Genomic DNA, 20,934 nt, shown 5'->3' with positions numbered 1-20,934 from the left:
TGAACCATTCACAGGGGTGAAAAATTCACTTCACTGTAATTTTAAAACTGAAATTTCACTTACAGTACTCATTTTGAAACTTGGTCATGCCAGAAAAAAAATTACTAAAGCAACAAAATCAGCTTAGGATCCAATCAAGTTAAGCTGATGCAATTCTGTCTTTAAACTCCCTTACTTTAAAAACACAGTTATTGCCCTGCTATCAGTAAACTGATTTGCTAAATCAATTTAAGGGAACTCAGCGCACGTTTTCAAGAATAGATATTCCTATAGTGAATATGCCAAATAATAAAGGCAGTGAGTTTTAAGCAGTTATCTCATAACCTCTGGAACACGGTAACTGCTTGCATGCATGCTCCCATTCTTCTTCCAACCTGAACGACAACAGAGATGGACTGGGTGACCCCGCATGACTGTGCAGTGCCACGGAATGGAGGTGCATACAGCCTGTTACTGTAGTTCAGGAGAAGCTACTTTTTGCTAAAGAGCATCAACTTCTTAAACCATGGTGACTCAATCACACGAAAACTGCGCTGTGGAAAAGCTGATGAGAAGAGAGATGCTTCTTCCTAAATGGCCTAATTCTGAAAACCATCAAAGTACGTAATAGAAACAGCAACAGCGTAATTCTTTATGTGACTTCCAAAGTGCTTTACAAATAGTGTTCAATAAATGCTGTTAGAACCAGTAAGGGAGGTGAGTAAATGTTACCTCCCCTTCACAGGATGGTTGGCTGGTCTAACAAAGGTTCAGAGATGCATCTAATGACACCTACTAAATTGGCAACAAGACTAGGATTAGAATTAAGGGATGTCTAATGCCATTTTCTGCCCTGATAATTTTAGTTTGAATGCTCTTGAAGATTTCAAGCTAATTTTTAGAAGGCTTTGCCAAAGAGGAAGTCACTGGATTCTGGTGCTCTTTAAGAAAGGGCTTTCACCTGCCTATTTATTACCTCCAGAGTACAGTGATGCACTGCCCTTCCATTTCAGAAAATACCTGCATGTATGCCTTAGACAATTTGGGGATTATTTTTGTGATTCAAGAGCCTCAGTACTGCAGCTGGACAATTTGTTGAACGTCGTGCACCAGACCTGCACGAGATTTCCATAGAAGCAGAATGATTTGAGGGGAAGGTGAAGAAATTGAGATCAGAAGAGCTGACACTGCGCTGCCTGGGGTTTGAACACCAGCAGCTGCCACCAGAAATCCCAGCTTCAGGATGAGTCCCACATGCTCTCGGATTCCCTTGTCTGAGGCAGCTGATCTCTGTCATTTGTATCACTTGGACCTGAGCGTCTGTCAGGGGCTGAGTCAGCAAACAGCAGCACTGAGCTCCTTGAAACCAATTTAACTTCTGGAGGCTGGCAGCGGGCCCCAAGGAACCAGCAGTTCACTGAGGGTTGGTGGAGCATACTGATGCTGCAGCTGCATCGCTTTCTGGCTGAGCTGGAGGCTGGGGAGGACGTGGTGTGAAAGGAAAACCCCTGGCTTGATCCACCAGCAGAAGTAGCCTTATAGCTGAAGTGGAAAGAAATAGTAACTCAAATATTGAAAGGTGCAGGGATAGCACTGCTCACCTCTTGCCCTGTTATGTTTGTTGGCTAGAGGTGTGGTTAAAGGCAAGGTCCCTCTCTTTTAAGTACAGTGCAACTGCAAAGCAAAGAGATGGTCCCTTCCTCAGAGTACTTGTAATCTACATGAGATATTGCACATAGTAATTGTGTATTGTATAGGGCAAGGAACAAGCAGACAGCAAAAAGGTTATGCGAGGCATTATTGTCCAAGAGTTTCATGGATATATATGTTCTAACATATGCAGATTTTGTGCTGGTCTATATACAGCAAATTGATGTCGAGCATGCAGTTTGAAAGCAAAGCATGTTCATGCGAAGTGTGTTCAGTGAGTCTGATAGATACTCATAGCATAAATGTGCAAGGCTTTTTCCTTTTTGCTCTAATGCCTAAGCTATAGGAACTGCAAAGGCATCCTTTTCTGAAGGAGACCATGAGTTTTCCAGGGATGCCTCTTTATTGTCATATCCTACAATAGATGCAGCATCACTAAGCCTCCTAGTCACCATCACTGTTAGAGTAGGTGCAAACCCCCCCGAGCATGAACAAGGCAGCATTAATCACACGTTGCTAGCACACGTTCCTCTCTTTCATTATAATTCTATCAGCTCCTCTGGCCAAGTCAAACCTTTAATGAAAGTGGTGAATTGGAGAGGTGCTAAAATCCATAAATCCTCTCCCAAGTGCTAGTGGTTTGTAGTCAAAACACAGGGCATGTGCAGCTGGAACCCCTAATATTTCATTTTTGTTCTTAAAAGAAAGGGAGCCAATTAGCGCTGACAGACAAAAGATAAGATGAAAGGCTTTCCCAATTTGCAATGGTTTTGTTTTGGTTGAGAGTGATTGTTCAGATTTTAAGCACTTGCCTCTAAAACAACTGTAATTTTAATGACTTCTTCCTAATCATTTCAACATGAATTAACAAGAATAGAACTGAAGGAAACTGCACGCATGCGCAGTTCATTGCCTAATTGTTGGCTAATGATTCTAGTTTATATTACAAAGTTAATAAATAATAAGAATAACAACCAACAACAGCAATAAGGCATCAACATCTTCAAAATGCATAAACAATAAATGTGCCCTTGGCAGTTCTTCCTTAGTGTTGATAGCATTAACACTGCACTCACTGCTTGAACACTGTAAATCCTATAAAAATATCCTACCTGCCGTCCTGTCTGCTGATTGTGTACCCAAAAAGAGGATTGTTGACAAAGCTGATGTTGACTCCAACCAGAGGGGTCCCGTCTGCTGTCATCACCTGGCCTCGAATCACACATGCATGTCTGGAAGAAGAAGGAGAGAAATGGTAAGAAATGGTAAGTCTTTTGACAAAGGGAGGATTTTCCTCTATTTCTGGGGCTTGGAGCTCCTTTTAATTAGGCAGCCCTTTTGTCTTGGAAAGCATGGGGCCATGCAGTCTGGCCTGATGGTGGCATGCTGCTCTTGAAGATTTTCTCATGAGGTGTGTAAGAACATTTGACACCAGAATTAAGGCTTACCTTTAACCCATTCTTGAAAAACACAAGTGCTGCAGCAGATACTTCACAAACTATGAACTTCTGTAGGGTTCACAACATGACATGGGAATTTGCTGTAACCAGCTAAGTTTCACAGTGCCTTGACAATACTGCCCTAACGAAGGGCAAATCACATTTTAAACTCAAAGAGCACAGAAGCATTTTAAGTACTGCACGGACATATTTACAGCACAGAAGCCCTCAGAGGTAAGAGGCACACTGGGCTTGACGGCTTATTTCATCCAGATTTCACAAAGACCCTTAAGTTACCACTTGGGAAGAACATGACAGATAATTTGCTAGGTTCAGATAGCTTCCCTACAAAATGCTTGAGGAATGGAGCAAGTTAACAAGACGGGCTTTTCCTGCCTGTCTTTTTCCAAGTTTGGTAGCTTGCACTATTTTATAGACTACGTGTATTCCAATTACTCTATGCCCTGTAATGTGCTTTTATCTGGGGATCTCAAGGATCTTTACAAACATTGATTAATACTGCATGATAGGTATTTTACAGAGAAAGCAAATAAAGCAGAGTGGTTTTCAGTTGTCCAAGGTCAGGCAGAAAATCTGCAGTAAAGCCAAAGACAGATTTTCTGGGTTCTCATTCCAAAGCCTGTTTCCAGACCTCTAAGTCATTGCTATGCTGCTACCTGAGGAGCTTTCTGTAAAGACAAAGCATCACACGTCCGTGAGAGTGTCTGAGCCCAATTGCTGGCTGAGGCCAACTATTTTTCTGAGCAACAACAGCAAATTGTGGTGTCAGTGTGCTAACATGACCCGGTGAGTGATTTTCCTTACTGTTGTCCTGGTGGAGAGCAGATATTGAACGCCAATGTTTCTACAGGTGTGGGACCAGTTCTCAGCAAGAGTAAATCATCCCAGCTGCACTCGCTATCTGCCCACTTGAGCTGAGAAATGTCACTTTGCTGGTTCACTCAGGCAAATGATATCTGCACTGTTTTGTAACGTTGATTTCATAAACACTTGAAAGATCAAGTTATTTTCTTTGAGTCCATCGGAAAATCCGATATTGTATAATGCAAGGAGATAACGTATAATTTCTATTAAGTAAGGGCTGCAGTCGTTGTATATTCCACAGCACAGAAAACAGACCATTTGTCAGGGAGCCTTAAAACTCCTACTGATCTAAACAGAGAGCTCCAATATTAACAGAAATTCTCGAAGCGTTACCAGAATGTGCCGGCAATCTAAAATGTGACTTGATTCATATACAATTTTGGAATAGAACACAGGAAAATGAGATAATGGAACTTATTTTTCTGTCACCGAGTCTTCTCTGATATATCATCACCGACTTTTTAGGAGTCATGCAGGAAAAGACTTGGAGCCAGCTTGTAGTTAATAACGTTTTTCGTATTTCTGTTGCTTCTCCCACTGAAGGCTCTAACCCAACTTCCAGTAGACAACAAATTTAAAATAATAGCCAAATACAGTAAAGTAAAACATATGTCACTCTCTAACAGGCAGGCAAAGCATAACTCAAAGGATCACAATACCACGGAATATGCTGGGAATAATGTCAATGCTTGGAATGACCCTGCTGAAGCCTACAGGTCACCAACCATAGGGCAATTTTGTACAAAGCTAGTATGTGCAATCACATACCTGAGTGAAGAGCTAGCCTTTTTCTTCCCAGATTTTTCCGTGATTCCCTCCACCCCGCCCCGTCTCCTTTCCTATCCTTTAGGGAGCCCTGTGGAAGGGTTTGGAACTGTCTCCTCTCAGCTCCTTACCAGATGGCTGCACGTTTTATGAAAGGCAAGAAATCACTACAGACTAAAACCTTGTTGCAGAGCATGAGGCACTCAGTATTCTGGCTCCCTGATTGCATATTCAAGTCAACATGGGGACTGCTTGTGTTTTAAAATACTCAAGAGACAAGATCATGCTATGTTTTTGCAAACACAGAAAGAATACTTCCACTTGTTCCTTCCTTCCAAGAGTTAAAAGCAAGCAAAGGAAAAAATACAAAATGCTGCAGGTGTCTCCCCGGCTGCCCCACTTAAAACATGTCCAAGCAGTTGCAAACTTCTACGTAATATAGCAAGCACATTGGCTTAGATCCTCAGCTCCTGTTAATGGGGGGATGTGCTTTATATCAGCGAGCATCTTGTCCATTACATATCACGGACAACTATTTCTTCAGTAACAGGAATCAGCACAATATGGACAAACAGATGCATTTGACCTCCAACCTTCCAGCAAGAGGCTTCATTCCCATCCTAGCTGACGTTTTGCAGTGCTGCCTCCACCACCATTTGTGCATCGATGTGCTCACTAACTCACTAGCATCCCTTTGCAGAGAAGCAGCTCATCGACAAGCCCAGCTGCATCCACCAGTCCCCCAGAGGACTACAACAATAGCTTTCCTTACGTGCTATAGGGAAAGATATATTCCCACAAAGGGGACATCCTTCCCAAAACCACAGTGATAAAAAGGAGCTGGAGCAACACGCACAAATCTGAATTCAGTTAAAAGCAGGAGGGATGGGAACTGGAGAAAAAACAAAGCCCAGACTCTGCTTGATTAGATTCTCAAATCTTCTCCTTCCCTAGGTGATAAAATTTGCCCCGCTTGAGAAAAACAGTGAATACAGTGCGTGGGAAGCAGCTGGCTTCTCTGGTGTCAACGTGTCCTTTCTGGAGGCAAGATCGACTACCCACAACGCACCGAGCCCCCCAGGAACCTGGTTAATGCTAATTTAGTCAGCCATTTCCTTCAGAAGACCTTGGTCTAAATGCAATTACACTACAAACAAGTTAAGTGGTATTGCTAAGACGCTTGGCTCTGCTAGAAGGTCTCCCAATATATTTACATAAAATTATCTCTCATGTTAATAGAAGAGATTTATTCCATCAGGCTAGGCCTGCCAGTTCAGAGTGTTTTCTGCAGTTGAACAAAATTGAATTTCTCATAGCTAGAGCCTCGTCTTCCCATTGAATTATTAAAAGATTCCGCATACTGCCTCTGTTTTCTGTTTGTCTTTTGTTTTGTTTGCTTGTTTCCTTCACTACTTTTATTTTAGGGTGTATGGATTCTTGCTTTGCAATGAACAGTACTCTGATGTTTTTCTACTTCTCTAATTAGACTTCCCCTATTTTTTTGTTAGAATTTGTCCATAAAGGCTTCCCTGAAACACCAAGTCATTGTCGAATTGCTATCTAGAATGCCAGATGGTATATCAGACCATTTTATACCATTGCTTTGTGAAATCGTCTTTATTCCTTTGAAAATTAATTTAAGCCTTCCTGGTAAGATCTGGGCTACAGGGGCAAAACAGAGAGAGTGCAATGATACCTTTACTTTCCCATTGCTCAGATATAAAGAAGGTTTGATATGCTGCTTTACAAAATCTAAGCAGACCAAAAGAGTTTTAGAACAGAAGACAGAAAAGTAAATTCCCCAAAAGCCATCTCTCAGCTTCCCATGGGAGTACATTAAAGATCTGACTTTAATACTGTATCTGACCCAATGTCTCATAACTTAGACATTGGTCCTTCCAACACTTCTTATTCATAGCCGTTTTCTGCTGACACTGTGCTTGGCACTGGGACATAGAAAAAAAATACTGCTTTTGCTGAACATTTTTCATTGGAAAAAGAAAATCCCACACATTCTAAATCCTCTTTTGCTGAAAGAAATCTATATTCTTTCCCTGACTGAGAATAGGTGCCAAGGGGAAATCTCACCTCTATGAATTTCTGAAGCTCCTCAAAATATTTCCTCCAAAACTCATTGTGCCTTCTCCTTCAAAAGTTTCAGATGTATGGAGATGGTTATCATGACTACTCAGCCAGCCTCAGCCAAGATATTCATAATAAATATTTTAATTTGCCGCTATAAATCTTTTCATCTCTTTGATCTTATTTACCACTTCGCATTTTACTGACATAGACATGCTGGGGATTTATTCTTCTGCTCTGGATGAACTTTCACCACAGCACCCTTGTGTGAAAACCTAGAAAGTTATTTCATGTTGGTACGAGCCTTACAATTGAAATCAGGTGATCCCAGCAATATTTCTTCTTCTGCTAAAGACTTTTTGTTCAACACTGGTCCTATCAGCTGGTCTGCATGTGTTCTAGTACTCCACCTGCAAAATTACAACTGAGGCCCATTTTCTTACAGGGACATTAAGAGGATAATTGTAGTAATCTGTTAATCGCTTGCTCAGGAAATTTTACATTCTCATAGTACTTCATCTGCGACGTGCTGGGAAACCTTTCTGGTAAGTACCTATAAACACAGTCATTTGGTACAAACGTGATCTCATGGCTTTAGCTGTTGTGACCTTTATGCTTAATAATAAGGCAGGATGCAGCAAAACATACCTCGACCACTTTGGTCTGAATGCACCTGTCTTGGGTCAAAACATCTCAGGGCTGTCTAGCACTGGATAGACAGAAAAATTGGTAGCATGCCAGGTAAAAGCCAAGGGCATCATGATCAAGCACATGGACACAGAGAATGCCTGAGCTGACAGATGAAGGACAAAAGAAGAAAAGGCAACAGCAGAACATACAGACCTTCAAGTTTATTGCTTGTGGCAGTATCTCCCTCAAAAGCTGCCTGTAGAAAAAAGCTCTGTCTGTTAAACAAGCTCTGCCCACTTGCCTCTTAACTGTGCCAAAAAATTATCTTGATGGTCTTTCCTTGAACTGAGTCAATCCCTTTCTAGCTTCTTCAGTTTAGCTGTAGGAAAAGCTGAATTTGGAAACCCCTCTACTGAGCTAGATGACATCTGAACTAAGGAATTGAGGTTAGGAAAAAGAATAGAAAAGATCTTGCTAAAGGGTTTCTTATTAAACAAGAAAGGTATGCTTATGTGAAAAAAGAAAAGAAAATTAAGGAGTAGCCATCCAGAAAGACTCCCTCAGCCCCACAGATAACACAAATGAGTTTCTGAAAGGGTTTGGCACGTGTTGGGCAGCCGGGATACAAATCAGATACAAATCATCAGTTAGGCTCAGCTGAGAACCTTGCCTGTAAGGGGAGCACCAGGATGCCACTGTCAATCTGACAAAGGACTAAATGTGTTGATATTCAGCTGAATTCCGGTCAGGGACTTGCTAAAGTGGCACTGGGAGACGTGGTTTGCAACACGTCTCACTGCCACTCAACTTTCTGAGAAGCCCTGGACCCAGGAAAAGAAGAGAAGGAGAAGACTGGATGATGAAAAGCAAAATTTCTAAGAGCTCTGACCAGGCTCAATGAAAGAAAGTAAATTCTATGTTGTTTGCAGCAAGAAGCAGTATCTGCCCTGTTTGTTTAACCTGCTCAATGAAGCTATTTATAAGGTCCCATCACTGAAGGGTTAGGAGGTGCTGACGATTCTTTATGTGGGTAGAAGCCTTAATTGTTAACCTTTTACAAGAAACCTTTGACAGTCTCTCGGATATTTTACAAAACAAACAGAAAAGCTGCCTGAATGAAATGCTCCGATGAAAGCACATTGCTTAAATTGTCTTAAGAAGAACAGGAGAAAAAGCAACCTAATGCTTGTATGCTTGTATGACTGTGGCTAATGAAGGTGGTATTTGAAGTATAGAAGGAAAGTGCTTATTAACTAGATTTAGCAAAACACATCCAGATGCAGATTTTCTTGTCTTTGCCTCTTTAGATCTAGTCTAACCTAGCAGTATCAAAACATTGGGTCTTCTTCATCTGATCTTTTTAGTATCTGTGAGTGGGCTCGGCCTTGTGTCCAGCTGTTGGCCAGTTTCTCAAGCTCCCCACTGCATGCATCTGCCTCCGTTCTGCTCCATGATGAATTAGTCCTCTAAAATCTCCTATGGCATCGTGTTTGTCTGCACTGTTGGTGACTGTGGGTTGTAGCTCCTCCAAAGGGAAAAGAAGGCATCTTTCCTTCATGACAGTTAGTAATAAAATGTAATATTAATTTGAGGAAAGAACTGGACACCAATCACTTCTAGAAATCTCACGACTGGATGATCATTGCTCTCAGAACAACTCCCTCATGGCTCAGTTCCTGAAAGGCTTGGGCCCTCATGGTTTTGAAAACTTCTCCCAAGATTTGAACCTTATTGACCTGCTTGATGTCTGTTCCTTTCCTCAAGGGACAGACATATGAAGATGAAAGCACAGTCTGCCTCTCCGATCAGCCAAGCAATCTGGTCACTGTTGGACAGAGATGCCACTTCTGCCTCCAAAACATCTTGTGTCTCTATGCTTCATCGGTTCACTTGGTTTTGCATCCCAAGATTTTTCGGCTGGGAAGGTGGGAGGATGAAGGATACAGGAAAGCTGTTCACCAAGTAGGAAATGAAGAGGAACAGACATTGATGCTGGTCTCTGAAATTATAAAGCTGGTCCAACTATAATGGGGAAGTGAAAGTATTTTAGAATAGATTTTTATAGGAAATGTAATGCTTAATAAAGTTGGGATCTGCTTTACTGCAAAGTTTCAGTGAAAAATGCTTTTATTCACAGTGCAGTTGCCTAAGAAGTGCTTTAAAAGTTGACGATTCTTTCCTTCATTTCAGCACAACCAAAGAAACACACTCTTTTGCTTTGTACTAGGTCTCAAGGAAGAAGAATCATGCCCTCATTTTTTTAGGTCTGTAAAACCCATGTCGGGTTCAATAGCTCATAAGATGTGAGATAATTTTTGTACCTAATACTGAATTATGCTCATTTCATATTTTTTCAGAAGAGATCCAAAAACCATTATTTCTATGAGAGGTAGAGACTTTATGGTGCAATAATTTTCAAGAAGAATAATGTATTCATGCCAAGTCATAAAAAAAAAAAAAAGTCTGCAGATCTTACCAGTTTTGTATTATCGTAGTATTTTATGTCTGGTATTTATTTTATAAGCAATGGCCACGTAGTCAGCTCTGCAGAAGAACCAAAATAAAAGCAATTCCTCCCATTGAATTTGAGGTTTCATGAATGTAAAACTGAACAGGACAGAAGAAATACATTATTTCCAGGTTAATTATAAAATGAGCTCCCTTTTTGGCTGATCACAGGGAAAGTTCTTTAACTACATATAAGCTGCCTGATAGCTTTGTAGTGATCCAAAGGAATTAGGAAAAAAAAAACGATTCAATAAAACATATAAGATTTTATGATTGGGATTTTAAAACTGATTTGCTATGTATGAGGTTTTAACCAATTTAGCAAGTAAATGTCACACTCAAAGGACACACTCTTCCTGATAAATCGAAATGGCTGACAACTGCACTGGGACTCAGCTGTTAGCATCCACCAGCTAGAGGCAGCTGATCTGAGCTGATTTGGAAAAGCAGAGCTTCACCCCAGCAGTGCAAAGCCCAGGGGATCAGCTCACACCAGCTTGGGGCTGGGTTGAAGATTTTGTGCTGGGCTGGCCGAGGGATGCTTGCCAAATTTGCAGAGGCAAGGCAGCAAAGAGCTTGGGGCAGAAAGCTCCAGGTTTTTGCAGGAGTGTGTCCGGGTCCCACGTGAGAATCATTACAGCAGCAGGCTGGTATTTTCTTTGAAGAAGGCAGAATGAAATAATCAAGTCACTCCACTGAACAGGATATGCTGCTCCTGGTGATGCTGATTTATCGAATGGAGCTACTGACTCAGCTCATAGCCATCACGCCAGTCATGTCTATCAACCAGCAGTATAAAACAACGGCCATGCAGGCTGTTCTTCTTTTCAAAGGAACATACCCCGAATATTGAATAAATATTAATCAAATGTCTATGTGCCAGATCCAAGAGATCCATCAGCATCTATAGTGCAGTTTAGACTCCTCAAACCAAATGTGCACATCAGCATCTGTGTAATCCACGAGGTACTTAACTCATTAGGAGAGTTTTGCTTTTCTGCTTGGGAGTTTTGAAGGCTCAGGTTTTGCTTTCTGCACGCTCCAGGAGCTCCCAGGTGCACAGGTATCACCTGAGACCTTCAATGTCCTGCAGGCTCCCGAGCCTCCTTCGAGGTTTTGTCCTCATCTCTATTTCTTTTCAGATTTCCCATTTCCTCTGTGCTTTGCTGGTTATATATGTAGTACTCTATTTAATCCCTAGTATAATGCCAATATTTTTTTCAAGTATTCCTTCAGTTTTGACCATTCTTTCCCCACTGAGAAGAGAAATCAATAGTTTAATGTACATTAACAGAGAAGGGATGAATTCATAATTTCTTCAAGCGTGACTTTCTCTTGTAGATGGTCTCAGAAAATCTAGTGCAAGAATTCTTGGTAATAAATATCCAATAATTTTTAATATTTTTTAAAAACTGAATCTCAGCTTCTCTAATGACTGTACTCAGAACTTCCTTTCACTGCCACTTGTGAAAGGGGAATATAATTACGTTATGATTATGCTATCTATATTATGGAAAGAAACATAAAAATTGATTGGAAATTTTCTTTCAGAGTCCTGTGGGTACAAACTCCATGGAACAGAAGTAGGTAGCTACATATTTTGCATTAATTTGTTATATGGGAATAATGCCATGCTCAATGCAAAATCATTTTGAGCTGAAATAATGCCATAATATATAATTTGAAACCAAAATAAAAAGGCAGACGTTGAAAAGGCACATATATACGGCCTGTACACTGAAAAGGTAAGTTTTAAAAATATGCTTGTCTGTGTGTATGAGCAATAATTACCAAAATAAAAAACACTGGGTCTTTGAAAATTCCTCATTATTCTCCTACATTTCACAAAGCTGTGATTTGTAGCTAATGAGTAGTTAATTTAAGCAGAAAGAAACAAAAATAGACAGATGCCTTTGGAAGAGAGTAAATCTGGGAAGGAGATGGTTTGAGCAGGAGCACTGCCTGGTGTCTAGTATCTATGACACACCATTAAACAGATGCGGCATTTATCCCTCAGATCTGTCCAAAGCTGTTGGGCTGCTATGTTATGGGAGCTCCTGCATGGCCTCCGAGGTGCCTGCAGTTTTTGGGGTGCATCCCACCCCAAAAACTTTTTTGCTGTTGGCCCAAAGGAACTGCATCCTGCTAGAGCAGGGCCAAAGCGATGGCTTGGACCTGCCAGCCTGGGAGGAGTCATCAGCAGAAAGCCACACCGGGTTAGTTTGTTGTTTTAGTATTTTTTTGACTTCTGTCTAATTTTGACTTTGGCTAGGACAAGCGAACTCAGCAAGATCTTGTGGGGGGATCTGTAGGATCAGGAAGGTGCACTGTACAGCCTGGCACACGTGGAGGCACAGGGGGGTGAAGTGGCATGTTTGGGGATAGCTGCTCACTGAGCAGTGGGAACAGAAAGGTGCAAATGACATTCAGATCAGAATTTTTAACCATTAAAACTTACTACTTTCTGTACGTAGGATATTGACATGATAGCAATAAGGGACTATTCTTGTAGCCGATCCTGCTCTCTGATGTGTCTTCTTAACTCGGGGTTATTTCCAGCTGCCTGTTTAATTGGGAGGGGTTAGCACTACCGGCAGCAAGGAGATATACGAAAAATGTGCCAAAAAAAAGAAGCAGTTTAAAATGCATCTACTTTAACATCACCTGATTTGTTTTCAAATATTCTGTACAAAAAACACTTTTTTTTTTCCATGTGTAGAAAATCCATTTCTGCACATGGATTTCTGCGGAACATTAATCCTCTGCCAACACCTAGCATAGACTCTGTGGATCAGGGCTTTAGCCTCTTCTTGCAGTTTTCTGACACTGTCCCTCAAGAGAGAACAAAGATATCAGGTGTCCTACTTGAAAGTCAACAACTTGACACTGCTGCATCTTGTGCTGCTCCTTACAGTGATGGACAACTAAGAATGGCTTAAAAATACAAAGCAAACAGCAAGAGTAAGTGGTTTCAAAATCAATACACGAACGATCAAGTAGCAGAAGAGTACTTGTTATCTGTTTATCAAAATGATGTGAAAAGACATTCTGTGCATTCAGAATTTAATTTAGCTACTTGCTTTATCATCATAAACACTCATTTCAATATGGGCAATGATTATTTTTTCTTCCCAAACATGAATAATATATAATTGCTGGTATTTTGGAGGAGACAAGGTCTTTACCTTTATCCATCTGGGTAATTTATCATTGTCTTTCTTTTTCTTCTGCAGTGGTGAGAGAGCTTGTCAGCTCAGCTTGTTCTTAAAAAGCTGGAGTGTAATTCAATAATAAATTCACTCAAAGGCTAGCTGTCACGAGGCATTCATTTATTTGTATCCATTAGGTGATCCACACTGCTGTTCTCTCTAAAGGGTAGCTAAGCTGTGTCTCTGAAGCCCAGGAAATGCATTGTACAGGTATTCAGTCATCTCCCTCACTCCACTGCCTCTTCTGCAAGCCCATACAAGAGCTGCAGCCGTGCTGTGGTGTAACACCTCCTTTCCAGCTGCAGGGCTGGATGTAGCAGCCAGGCATGGCCTGGTAAAGCAGAAAGAGGCGCTGGTTCCTCAAATCCCTGACCTGAAAGATGAGGAGGGGGTCTGTGCCACGGGTGTCTCTGCAAGGCATCGTCCCCATGGCAGACAGAGGGTCCCCTCATCTCACCTGTGCTTATGGGACTGCTCACAGCATGTGTCCTACAGCAGTGTACAGTCCTGATCTACACCAAGAAGAAGACTTCATGAATTGCAGTGGCAGCAAAGGGGGAGAGAAGTGCCCTAAATCAGGATGTCAGAGCTCTCCACTGGGAGAAAAAGATTTCCTGCCCTCCCTCCTGCTGGATGGGATCCTGAACCAGCAGCTGGAAGGAAGAGGAAAATGGTTCATCTTGCTCCCAGCTGCTGCTGTAATCTTCATGGAGATGCAGTTTGACGGTAAGAGGGGTTTTATCACCAATCTGCTTTTAAACCAACAGGAGGAGGTTTAATGAGAACGCTACTGAAGAAAGGGCATAATTACAAGTGAAGATACAGCTGTCCCAGGCCCAGACTGCCTGCAGGACGCTCCTCCATGGAGAAGTCTCTGTCTGACCACCGCTGAAGTGCCATTTCCAGGGTGACAAGAGACGGCTGTTTAAAGGTTCAGCCTTCTGACAAACAGCCAGTTGGAACTACAAAGAGAGGCTAAGCAGGCAGAAAATGCTTGTGACGGTTGAGTTTATCCAGATCTGCAGGACTTTTAAGAACAAGCAGGAACTCACGGTATCTTTTAACATCTCAAAAGAGGAATGTCATTTTTAGCAACCCAACAGACCAATAAGCCCAGATTGTGTGCTGTGGTGGTGTCTCGTGGGAAAACATACCTTCTGCTGAAATCCTTCACTGTTATTTGCAACTGCTCTTGCGATGAGTCAGATATTTAACTTGAAAGATGCAATAAAATCACTGCCTGAGGTGGCATGTCTGTGGACCATATTTAGTGATACCCACCCCATGCTGATATTTTAAGAAAGGCAACCTCATCAGTCATCACTGTCTCTGTATAATTCTTCATGTTATCTTAAATGGAACAAGGAGCTCCATTTATTAGTTTCACTGTAGTAAATTAAAAGCAATCATTAAAACCCTTCCTATTGATTTGAATCTTTGCATTCTCTCACTCTAATAATCTATATGCCAAATAAACATTTCTGCTAGCAGGTTCTTCTTCTGAATTCTGAATCCTTAGCAGGGCATTTACAGATGGAAAGTAATTCCTTCCTAAATAGAGATCTACCAGCCAATCTATGAAACACATGTAACTCCTTTAGGAATTTATGTGGCCCTACATGACAATCTTTCTGGTTCTCTGCTGGCACTCCCATAAGCAAATTCACTATATAATGAGAAATTCACATTATTCCCCCCACCTCTCTGAACTGGTGAATGCAGACTTTCTTTAAAGAGAGGCTGCAAATTGTTATCACATGTGCATGAAGATTCCTACAGTTTTTTAGCTGCAAAGAAAAATTTGTTAAACGTGACTTGTGTCTACTGAAAACCTCTACCTATCAAGACAGGCAGCTACACATGGCCCTGAGACTACAGTCCGCCGTGGAAAGGTTTTAACTGTGAGCTCAACTGAGGAATTACAACCCTAAATATATTAGAAAATGAAATCTTGAGTGTAAGTTATTTTAAGTTCTGAGAGCTGAGTTTTACAGCAACAAATCACAACAACTGACAACAGAGGATCCACTGTTCTAGCGTTGAGTCTAGAGCCTGGACTGTTCAGTATCCAGAATCTGTAATCTTGAGAATGCTGGAAAAGGAAAACCTACATAATGACTGCTTGGCCTTGACCTGAATCATTGTCATTAGCTTTCGTGGACTCTGAAGGGCTTGGCAGCAAGACAAATCAGAGAAACTATCACATCAGGCCAGTTCCCTGCCCCTGGCATGCCTCTGAGTAGTTCATATCCAAGGTCAGCCTGTAGACCACCAGAGATGGTGATACACAGGAGGTGGTACCCACGGGAGGTGTGACCCAGGGATGCTGGCAACATCCCCTCCTGGAAGCGCATTAGGTCAGACCCAGAAGGGCCCAAGAGGCCTGCTGAGATGCAAGTACTGAAATAACTACCCGCAGGAACACGAGGATTATACAGTTTCAGAGCCAAGCTATTCACTGCTGTGCGTGGGAAAGCTGAAAGTAAGCAGTTAATGACTGGGTGGAATTCAGCCGAGTTCAAACCTAAGTGCTGAGAACCACCTCGTGGCTCGGGGTCACCACTTCTGAAAGGCAACATTCGGAGCAGACACCGAATGATCTAAGAATCTGATGCCCCAGGGTATGCATTGTGGTGTCCCGCTACAAGCACATGGTTTAAAGAGGCTGCCTCTCCTGACAGCCCGGCACGGTCTGAACCTAAGGGCTGAAATGCAGTCACAGACATGAACAACATAAAAATCTCTTTGTCAGTTCCTATTTCTTGATGATGATTGCAGTGAATGTCTACATATTAAAACCAATTTATATTCAACCTGATTGTTTACATCAGAAATCTCTCTAATAGCCCTCCCCAGACTGTAAGATTTTCTCCATGCCATTGGAAGCCATACTATAGACTGTAAATATTCCAGTTTCCCTTTCTGTTGGCTCTGTCAAACCTCTGTTTAATGTGGAAGAAGGTCTGCCATTGCTAAATGTACTAAACACTTCTGGAGAATGACAGTCACTTGAAATAGAAGAGCCCTGCTGAATGGATGGCTTTTGTTCCTTGAAATAAGAGAGGACAGGACAGATGTAACCACCCATGCACACTGAGAGGGAAGCATCTTTTCTTACTGGGTGGCAGGACCTTGCAGATGGGGAGAAAGAAAACAGAACTACACCAGCCACAAAATTTTACAGGTATTTACTTCCCTGAGACAGTTTCTGTGTATTGCATCTTGCTGCTATTCCTTCTTAAGCCATTCTACCTCTTTCAGTGGCCAAGTGGCTCACGCTTTACCTCTTACTGAAGAAAAAACAAAACTCACTTACCCTCCTTCAAAGGGATTGTCTCCCGGGATGATGTGAGTGCTGTCCTTGCCGATCAGGAACTTGATCCGATCATAGAACGAATGCAAACTCTGCTGGGAGACGGGGGCTTGTGTCTCCTGGATGATATCCAGGGGGTCTGGGGAGCCCAGGCACAGCGCATTGACGTGGCACAGGGGCTGCAAGCAGCAGTCTGGGTCCATGCAATCCACCAGGCCATCTACAGAAGGATAAGAAAGATTAGAGCAAATGTAACATGGATTGTTGCAGACTTCATGGTGCAAGAACACTTTACAATGCAGACAGAGAGAAACGTGAACTTTACACTTGTGCAGAGAAGGATCTGTTACCTTAAAGCCCCAATAAAGAACATCAAGTATGAATTAATATCTGTATATACATGAAAACATATGCATACACAAGACCAGAAGCTAAAGAAACCATATTGGAGATTGATTCTGGGACATGCCTTTTCACATCTTGGTCATTGAGATAATTCTGGCGGCCCTAAAAGTTGGTGTTTTTTTTTTTTTTCTTTCTGTCCATATACCAGTGACTTTTGTACACCGTTCCTGTTGCCTGTAAAAATCACAGGCAACCTGCATCACACCAAAGCTAGCAGGGTCACTTTCAGCAGTACTTGATAGTGGAGAAAGCCATGATATCCACCATGACTACAGAGAGATCTAGACATGCAACCCCCTAAAGATTCTGGCTAGATAGATGAGAAGGTAAAGATTTTGCTGGGAAGGTTCAGTTTCTTTTGGCCTTTGTTAGGTTTATTTCATGCAGAGAGAGTAACAGACAACCTAAAACTCTCAGGATATAAATCTTGTACTTTCAGCACCACTAAATTAATATATAACAATAATAGCAGTGGACCCACATGAGAAAAGCTTGCCAAGTGTTATCTAGTAAAATGAGAGTTTGTTATCTGTCAAGTCATCAAATGCATAGACACTACTACTTCCCCTCCACCCCACCACCACCACCATAGGAGCATTCCCCAGTTTGTTTTAAGATGCCATTATTCATTACAAACAGCTAAGTAAAAAGTAGCAACAGGAAAGGAAATACCCAGAAAGCTCAGAGGGGGACTGATGAAGCATCACATTTAGAAATAAAAGTTGTTAGCGTGTGGTTGAGCTGGATCTTTAAACCAGATAAGGAAAGTGGATGTTTTTGTTCTGGGGTAATGAGATATGGAGCCCTTCACTTCCAAGTCATCATTTCGAACAAGACAGCTCGATACTGAATGAAAATTGTTACCATGTGATGGCTGTTCAAAGACCAATGAACAATGAGTGGTGGGTCTCAGTGTAGTTGCTGGGAGCTCTATATATCAGAGAAACCACCTCTGTAGCTAGCATCCCACTGACAGCTTCAGCAGAGAGGCAAGAAATGAATGAGCTTGGAGAGCAAAGATGTCCTGAGAGGTAGGTCTCTCCTGAAGTGGGATGAGATTTGGAGTTGTCAGGATAACGTATTTTCAATTCCAAAGAAACAGTAAATTAAGACAAGCCAGTTTGTCATTACTGCGGACTGTGAGCTTCAGTTTCATCCCAGTTATACCAGTATGAATTAGAAGCCCTTTCACTAATATTATTGGCATTACTTTGAATTTACTGTAATATAAATAGGATGAGAACCTGATCTGTTATTATTGCGGTAGCACTTACGAAGGCTTACGTGTCATGCACTAGGATTCTGTTGAGTTATACCTCTTCCGTTCTTGGAAGATTTTAGTGCCATAAAACATCACTTGCAACATCATTTCATGCGGTTACCGTTACACAGAAAGCTGAACAAAATCCTCCTCCATGTTCCCAGAGCTTCCAGTCTACGTGTGATAAACATCTGCTCCGTGCACACATTCGCACACACACCCCCCGAGTCATTTTCACAAGTGCTCTGCACCTGCCATTAATGATAATGGGAGCAGTGCTAGGCTAGCAAAAGAGCTTTTGAAAATCCCATCCATTATCCTTACCTCTGTCTGTTCTGATATCTCTACATCTTTATAACTCCTCGCAAAATTGCCACAAAAATTTATCTGCTCGGGCACAAAATCTACCCATCTGCCTTCTCTCCTGATGACTAGTGATAATGAAAAAGAACTAATTACGTTTTATTTGCCCATTAAAAGAAAAAAAAAAGGACTTGCTGCAGGTGATTAGGCCAGTAGGATTCTGGAAGGTCAAATCTCAGATGGAGCTTGAGATACCGTTCATAGAACAAAGACCTGCAGAGATGTGATACGCTTATCCATAGCTACCTACTAGAAAAAAAAATATAAAAAAAGCACATAAAAGAAAAAGCAAACCAGCCCTGTTACTGTACCGATTACAGTTTCAAGCAAGATAAAATGTTGTCATTTTCTCCCACACATTAATAATGTTTTCTACAATAAAGATGGTGTATTGAGAGGACAGCCAACGAGCCGCACTATACCTCTTCATTACCTTGTCTTCGGTTCAGACATCAGAAATGCGTTTTGGGACCTGAAGCTGCAAGACAGCAAGGAAATACTGTCTTTGCAGGAAACAGCAGATAAATATTTGAGGAACAGATGCACGGGGCAGTGTTTTGTACAGGTGGGAGTGCTGAGGCCTCATCTGCAGATTAGCTTTGCAGCTAATGTGTTTCAGGCCTGTATGGAGTGAGTTGGGGGTAATTACACCTGAGAGGTTTGTCACTGACTTCTTACAGCCATTTAGGTCCTCAAAAGCTGAAGTGGGGTTTAGCTACTCACCTCTCTCTAATACCAGCAGCAGTTTCAGGGCAATGCATTTATTTCGCTTGGAAAATTTAAAGGCTGTTTTTGTCTGAAACATGGAGATCAGCAAGAGCTAAGCTACAAGCCAGGTCATAAGTGTGATGTGTCCATCTGAATATTGTTTTGTTGTTGCTGTTGTTGTTTTGCTTTTCTGTTTTGTTTTGTTCAGTTGGATGGGCCACAAGTGATCCAAATGGTGCCCGACAGTGAATTTTAAGCAGATATAATAAACCAGTCCACAGCTACATCCACAGGACTTCTCACTGAGACCTCTCACTGGCTCTGGCAGAAGGACAAGGATGAAGTGACATTTGAAAAAAGCTCCCTACTCCTTAGTAAGACTTTTGGGAAGTTACACAGCTTAAAACAAAATAAAATCTGAACAGAACAAAACTCGGGCTTTGATGGTTCAAATAGAAAAAAAAAATATGTGGGAAGGCAGTACCCACAGCAAAGGAAAATATATCAAGATATTATCTCACAAAAAAATATGAAGTCACAATACAAAACATCTCTCAAATTTCTAAAGCATAAAGGTGATTTTTTTTTTTTCTTAGAACTCACTGCAAAATTTTCCAAGAGAGGTAACAGAAGGAGGTGAGCATGGTATCAGAGACTTTTGCAGCTCAAATTTTGCCACAGCAAAGCCCCGGAGGCCTATGATCTGTGTGTGGATTCCTAACTCTGGTGGCTCCAGCAGCACAGATGGGCAGCACAATAAGGTCTCAGTTAGGGCCGTGTTTATACAGCCCTGGGTTTTAGAAAACAGGGGTTTCCTTATACTACATACAACCGTGACATGACTGTGACACCTCAGACCAGAGAACAAATGTGCTGCTGAATTATCTCCACGCAAGATTGAAAGTCCTGTGTTTGCGATAATTTATATACTTTAAGGTCAAAAAGGCTACTATGCTCTGCTTGTCGGACCTCTTATATACACAGGCTGTTCATTTCCCCCCCCCCAGAACTGGATTAAAGCCTGTCTTTTAGAAAGATATCTCATATTTCAAAGCCATCTGATTATAGTGAGCCCACCACTTCCTCCGGTAAGCCATTCAAATGCTTAATTACTGCAAGGAAACTGCATCTTATTTCAAGGTTGAGTTTGTCTAACTCCCATGTCCCACCACTGGAATTTGTTTTGCCTTTGTCTGCAAAGTTACCAGCATCTCCGCCTGCCCTGCATGATCAGATGTCTTTACCATGTGCAAGTCCCTCCATGCAGAGCAAGAAGCTATTCCAAACCTTTTCTCTGAAGCTGAAGAAGACTAAAGTTCCCATTGTAAGGTTGGTTTTCCAGCTGCTGGATTTTTTTTTTTTTAATATATTTTTAATGTTATTTATTTATTTTTGTATCTTTTGACCTCTTTCCAGCGATTTCACATAGTTTGTTACATGTGGGCACCAACACTGGATACAGAACTGTGGCAGCGATATTGGGTACAGAAGAGAGACCAATTCCCTATTTTATTTTATGTTTTTATACCTCTAAGGTTCACAGTAGCCTTTTAGCAACAGCGTGGCACTGAGAATTCATGTTGAGACAATTATCTCCAGTGACCTCTAAATCCTGTTCTGAGTCATTGCTTTTCAAGAGTCTCCAAACCCCTAAGTATAACATGCTTTCCTCGTTCCCAGGGGTATTACCTTGCGTTTTGCTGCATTAAGACACGTTTTGTTTGATTGTGACTGTGT

General features: G+C 41.6%; 1 protein-coding gene across 6 annotated transcripts in view; it reads right to left on the bottom strand.

Moving 5' to 3' along the window:
• Positions 1-20,934, bottom strand: part of TENM4 (teneurin transmembrane protein 4) — a 554,777-nt gene that overhangs the window by 76,227 nt on the left and 457,616 nt on the right. For all 6 annotated transcript variants that reach the window (XM_032196280.1, XM_032196305.1, XM_032196313.1 and 3 more), the window contains 2 exons: positions 16,464-16,680; positions 2,742-2,861 (listed from right to left, as the gene is read on the bottom strand). In XM_032196280.1, coding sequence (XP_032052171.1) covers positions 2,742-2,861; positions 16,464-16,680 — 337 coding nt within the window. The remainder of the gene's footprint in view (positions 1-2,741; positions 2,862-16,463; positions 16,681-20,934) is intronic.

This window comes from Aythya fuligula, chromosome 1, assembly GCF_009819795.1.
Source record: "Aythya fuligula isolate bAytFul2 chromosome 1, bAytFul2.pri, whole genome shotgun sequence".
NCBI classification, from domain to species: Eukaryota; Metazoa; Chordata; class Aves; order Anseriformes; family Anatidae; genus Aythya; species Aythya fuligula.
This window is presented reverse-complemented; position numbering and strand designations above follow the sequence as displayed.